Source organism: Alligator sinensis, unplaced genomic scaffold, assembly GCF_000455745.1.
Source record: "Alligator sinensis unplaced genomic scaffold, ASM45574v1 scaffold118_1, whole genome shotgun sequence".
NCBI classification, from domain to species: Eukaryota; Metazoa; Chordata; order Crocodylia; family Alligatoridae; genus Alligator; species Alligator sinensis.
In genome coordinates, this window is record NW_005841850.1 from 3,270,119 (window position 1) to 3,276,386 (window position 6,268).

Sequence of the window (6,268 nt, forward strand, 5' to 3'; positions counted from 1 at the left end):
ATAAGAAATCTGTCACTACTTTTACCATGGGCAACTGCATTTGCATTAATTGTTTACCACAGCCTGGACAGGCCTTTTATTAATATTAATGAGTAACTGGGAACAAAGGGCCCTTTTATTTTTAGCCTACTCTAATTGCGTAGTAATTACTCATCTACAAAACAAATGAGCCGAACTCCATTACCATAGCAACCGAAACTCCGGCCTCCCACTGTAACACATTAACCGGCTATCATTCCTGTTAATTTTAAATTGAAGCCTTTTGTACAATAACAGACAGTAGAAGAGGCAAATTAAACCCAAGCCAGGGCTTCATTTCGCTGCATATTTTAAGTCACAACAGCGGTCCGGGCGCTGCCGGGGGACGGTCTTCCCCTTCTTGCAAAGCATCAGTGCACCCAGGGAATGCAATAAACCCCCGCGTGGCTCCATTTTCTTTTTCCTCTTCCGCGACACCCTTGTCCTGCACAAAGCCTCGCTCCATCAGGAGTTTACACAAGACAAAGGTGTTACACCGATAAGAATGAACTAGTTCAATGCGTATCTGATACTGCGGCCACGGTGAGCAAGGCCCCGACCCCTGACAAAGGCAAAGGAAAGGCTCCTTCCCAAAGAGACCGGTCCGCCGCACGCTGCCGGGGGCTGCACCGCCACGTGGCCCACGTGACAGCAAACATCGGCTCTCCGCCACCCTCCCCTCCCATTCGCAGCTGCACGATTTATGGACAAAAGTAATATTAGGGAACTATTCTGAGCTGCCTCCTTCTGCAGCTGGTAGGAACGAACAACCAGCGCCATGCAAGTAGCTGCCTCTGTGCTCAACTCGGTAGGAGTCGGATTTTGACTCCGCAGATACCGTCCACCCGTCACGGGAGCTGCTCATACTGGATTTGGTCCCTGGTGCCAGTCATTCATCAAGCCATTGAGACAGCTATATTTTAATCAGCCCGATCCCATGCCGCTCACTGCCGGCAATGGGACGCTCTTTAGCAGAAGGGGTAAACATTCAACGTGAGCCCGCAGAAACCCGTTTGATCCGCCGTTAGCTGCTGCCAAGGCGGTCGCAGCCTGCAGTGACACGACAGCGGTAACCTAACAGGACTCTCAAATAAAACGTGCAACTCAGAGATGTCGGAGTATAGCCCGGGGTGGGCAAAACGCGGCCCGCGAGCCGGATGCGGCCCTCCAGGCCATTCTATTCTAGCCCGTAAAAAATTGAGAAAATTAATATTTAGCTGCCCCTGGCTGCCTGTCACGCAGCCCTCGATGGCTTGCCTAAACTCAGTAAGCAGCCCTCCGCCCAAAATAATTGCCCGCCCCTGATACAGCCCCACCACTTTGCACCCAAGTGTCTCTAGGGCTTTGGCCACACTGACTGGGGGGTGGCCTGCCCCGCCACGCATGCATCGCAGAGGGGAAAAACTGAGATGCACAAAGATGACGCCAGCTACTTGGCGTCATCCAGCCAAGTAGCCACGAGGCCCGAACCCTTTCTCTAGCTACCAGATGAGCCGGCTGCACGAATGCGGGTTGTTTTGGGGAGTTTTTTCTAAACATAATATAGGCCATAAAGCCCAATTCTGTATTCCCTGGCTTTTACAAATCAACTATCATCGTCAAGCTAATACCAGAACAGATAGATACAAAAGCTTCCTATAGCGGGGGGGAAAAAAAGACGCCAAGGCACCGTCTCAAACAGAAGGGAGAGGAATCATCTGTTTTCATTGCCTTTGCTGCTCTCAATTCCTATCAGAAACATTGGTCTTTTTATACCATTTGAAACATAACTTGCAAGACTACTGTTGTGCCACCTCGTGGATAACAGCCTACTAGTTCTGCCAGGTAAAGGAGCTTGGTCTGCAATGATCCCTGACTTGGCTCACCCTTTAGGCTTATAGCACCTTGCTGAACTGGGACCGCCGCACTGGAGGGCCCTGGTTTCAAACCCTGCTGAGAAGGGTTGGTCTTACTACAGCAAATACAGTGGGAGTATGCCAGCCCGAAGCGCTGCCCTTTCTTTCCAGGGGAGAAGGAAGGAAAGTGCCGCCATGTGAGCTGGCTGCGCCAACACTTCCCTAGAACAGAGTCGTAACGATTCAAAACCTTCAGCATTTGGAAATGGGAACGTTTCCGTGCCTGCCTGATTAGCCTGTTTGGATCACAGTATGAGCCTCGTGGAGCCACCACTTGGCATATATCAAGTGAGGCACCCTGGAAGCCAAAGCGATCTCCGTGGAAGAGTGTTTTCCCATTGAAAATAATTCCACTGATTGAAAAAACCATTAAAAGTTAGCTGCTCCGTTCATTAAAGATTAACTTATACTGTACTTAAGTCTGCACTTCAGAGCTGGTCACTAATTGCACAGGAGATGATTTATCAAGTGCACAGGATTTTCTATTACAAAATTATTGATTAACGCTGATGTGTTTTAACCACAATAGACTCTAACCGGGAGCCTTGTAAAATGACTACAGCCAAGGTCAGTGCCTGGCAGCAGCAGCAAATTATTTCAAATTTACTGAAATTTTTGTATGGCTCTGTTGGAGGTTCTGTCCCTCAAGGATAAAGAAAAATGTCTCCTACAATAAAGTAAGATAAACAGGTATTGTGTGCGGTTTGAACGCCAGAATGCAATTATAGGCACGCGTGTTTGTAATGGCTTCGAAATTACCTGGGATCTATGTCTGCCTTGAGAACCCTTTGGAGAAAGGATTCTGCTTTAATTTATTAACAATAAAAATCCCGTGTCTTCAGGAGAATAGGGGCAGCGCCCGTAGACGGGAGAGGAGAAAGCCGTCCCTAACAAGGCCGAGTAATACTCCCCAGTGACATGCGGAGCGACCTCCTCCCTGCAAACCTTGCACAAGTCTGGAAGAGGACGGAGCATTTACCCATCAGACATGTGCGCAGTCAGTGCAGAGTTTGGGTTCCTTCATTTCTTCGGCCTCTTTAAAAGAAGACATTTTCCTTTTGTTTGCATCCAGCCGTTTAATCCCCCTGCTAATTTAGCTCATTCGACCCACTGGGAACCGGGGACTCTTAAAGCAAGTATGTACATGACCCAGGGCCGCGCTCCCCCCTTCCCTCGGAGAGGCAAACATTTTTAAATGTGGCTTCTCGCACCGGAAAGAGGAATAAAGGATAACATCTTATGCAGCCGCTAATTTTCTTTTGCTTTTCAGATGTATCAACTCTGCCGAGTTGCAGTTGCCAGCCTCTGTCAAGTAATTACGGGCTGTTCCAGTGGAGTGAGAAATTTCAGCCCACTTGCTTTTCCCAGGTGGTCCACTTGTTAGGTTCTGGCTTTCGAGATTACACGCCTTGGATTAAATTTTATGTACTTTTATGTAGTAAAATAAAAAGAGGAGCGCACTTCCATTTCAGCATCTGCCCCAACGGGGAACGCTCTAGATGGGCAGTATAAATTCCAGATTGGTTCAGCGCTGGATCGTTCGCCCATGCCTCCTCCCGCCGCTTAAACGGGGCGATCCACACGCCTCTCACGTCATGCACGCCGACCAACTGTTGCCCCATTTTTTTTAATTTTTTTTTTTTTTTTTTTTTATGGCTGCAATTTGCTAACGCAATCAGCGCTTAACGACGAGACTAAATTTTTAGAGCACCTTATTTAAGTGTACGGCGTGGGTTTCTATGCCCCGTGCAATTTGCCGCTCTGCTAATTTTTAGATACGTTCCTTATTTAATCATATGTCTTGCACATTAAACAGTGGGTCCCCGCGTCTCTTTAGCAGATTGAAATCTAAGGGGGAAATTATTCCCCCCCTCCAGGCGTAAGTGTCGGAAGTCCTCAGGAGCAATAAAGGGAATTGTGCGCGGGGACAATATAGCCATCCGCAGGTTTCTAGTCGTGTTAGCTCCATCCAGGAAGCTCTTTGGCTGATTTACTTTACGTACTATTAGAGGTAAGGAGCAGATACAAATGTTTAATTGCATCTTGAAAGCACCTTCCAGATACTTTATTTCTTTTAATAACATTTGCTGAGATAAGCCTGCTAAAGATTCGGCTGGATGTACATGATGGGGGATGAATGTGCTCGCTCAAACCTAGCAGCAGTTAGGTTGCAAACAGGGTGCCGGACCGGATGGGGGAAAGCAGCACTGTAGGGTAGCTTTTCTACTCCCAGCAGGATATTTTCTGACAAACCACTGTGCAATTCAGGACTTGAATTATTGGCTGTTAGATCTATTGCCGACCGCTTCCTTTCTAAAACACTTAAAAAGCGGAGTGCATAAAATTGGGCGCAAGAAGCAAAGACGTTTGCTGGCTCAATGGTAAAGATGATGAACTTGTCTTGGAAATCCTTATGCTGATACCTCCGAAACGTTGGATCTTAAATTTACAGATGTTCTCTTAAGCTCGGCCACACGGTGATGGACGCAAGCCGCGCTGGCGCAGCGTCTGCTGCGTGACACGGAGCAGGTTTATGACCTCAATACAACCTCCCTGCGTCTCAGAACGGTTTGCTGGAAGCTATTTTACGCAGATCAATATGGTTTAAAGTATCCAGTGGAGCGATTTAGGTTTGGCATACCCAGTTTAAGACCGCTGAAGAATGAGTCTATGGGCTAATGTAGACGAGTAACAGGTTGATGAAGAAACCATGATGGTAAAATGATTAAAAAAAAAAAAAAAAAAATCTTAATTCCTTTTTTAAGTAAAACTTCTAAGAGATCATATTTATGTTCAAAGTTTTAATGCCTGCAATTTTTTATTTGAAAAAATTAAAAAAAGAAAAAAAAGAAAAAGATAAATTTACTATCAACGTAAGAGTATGCGCGGGTTCTTATCAGGGGAGGATGTAGGTCACCTACAGCCATATTCAATTTATTCTTGGAGTTTAACAAATGCGGTACTATGGATCCAAGCCTTTAGCAGCGCTCTGTTTTGTTGAAAGCCCTACTCTTTCAATCAGACCAATGCTATGCTTTTGACTGCCACGCTATTTCAAGTTGATGATACCTATAATATCAACTCAACAATGCATGTTCTACAACTACATCTACTGCTACCAGTACGACTACTACAGTGCATGCATTTAGTTCAGTCCCACAGATACATACACTCTAAGAACAGGCAAGGGGAGATGTGAAATGTTTTACGGGACGACAGGTGTTTTGTTTTTTAAGTACGGGAAATTAATAATAAGAAGAAGAATAAGAATAAGAATTAAAAAAAAAAACATCGAAAGAAAGTGTACAAAAAAAAAAAAAAACAATAAAAAGAGAGAGAGACATTTCTCAAGAGCTGATATGAGTCGTTTCTTGAATCGTTTCATCGGAACAAGCAAAAAACATGCAACCAGCTGCTACTAACAAGAAGCTGGACACTGAGAGAGGATTAATAGGTGTGGACAAACCTTCCCGCTGAGCGCGCTCAGAAGAGTGTTTGAGAGGAGGTGTGCACGTCCGAGTGTAAGAGAGGCCGGAAAGAATGCCTCAGAGACACCCTCTCTCACAGCAGCCCCAACCAAGCAAGAGAGAAAACAACAAAAACATAACTGCTCACACTCACCATCAAGGTCAGTAGCTCACGTTACTCGAGTTGTTATAGCCGGCAAGTGTAAAGTACAGTACGGGGTTGTTGGGTGCTCACGGCTCAAAGGCAGCATTTGCAGTTGGCGACTGGCATGCACAAAAAAAAAAAATCGAGGTATGCTCGAGGGGGGGGCGGGAAGAAGAGGCGCAGCTTCCTCGAGCCACGCCGCGACGCAGCCCTGCTCCTGCTCTGCTCGAACGCCTCCCGCCGTCACCCAGCCCGCCCGGAGCGGAGGTAAAATGCTGCCGTGCTGCCGGGCCAGCATTTTCACCACCACCCCCGTGGCGAGGTGCCAGTGACGTCCCAGGAGCCAAGCAGCAGAGGACCAGGGCCTTACCATGTGCATTATCATCGGTACTTTATTCTCCAGTCACGAGGGAGAAACGGGGGGAGCCGGAAACTCGGAGCCCGTCAGCTTAAAAAACCGCCCCCCACCTTTCTGCCGAATTTCGGTTGCCATTTCCCCCCCACACTCCAGAGATTTTTTTTCCCCATGCTTTTCCTGGATTGCAGACAAAAATCGGTGGAAAATATGCCAGGCGAGATTAAAAGACAAGTGACACTGATAGTGAAGTTGTCTCCGAGGAGTTTGCAGCGTCGAGGCTTTCAAGCTTGCTAATTTGCCAGAACTCAGGGCCCAATTCATTAAAAAAAAATAAAAAAAAAATACAAGGGCAGATGAAGTCATCCAAGCTGGATTTTGCCATGCA

At 46.8% G+C, this 6,268-nt stretch overlaps 1 protein-coding gene across 23 annotated transcripts in view; it reads right to left on the reverse strand.

Annotated features, from left to right (window-relative positions):
• MSI2 (musashi RNA binding protein 2) overlaps window positions 1-6,268 on the reverse strand; it is a 339,949-nt gene that overhangs the window by 21,916 nt on the left and 311,765 nt on the right. For 5 of the 23 annotated variants that reach the window (XR_003095321.1, XR_003095316.1, XM_025210419.1 and 2 more), the window contains exon 11: window positions 5,380-5,471. The exons of 17 other annotated variants lie outside the window; for them this stretch is intronic. Coding sequence is in view for 4 of the 6 variants with exons in the window: in XM_025210419.1 (XP_025066204.1) it covers window positions 5,380-5,471 (92 nt within the window). In the remaining 2 variants the exon portion in view is untranslated. Of the gene's footprint in view, window positions 1-5,379; window positions 5,472-5,603; window positions 5,645-6,268 lie in introns of those variants that run through there. One more of the 23 variants, XM_025210484.1, reaches the window with a different exon arrangement.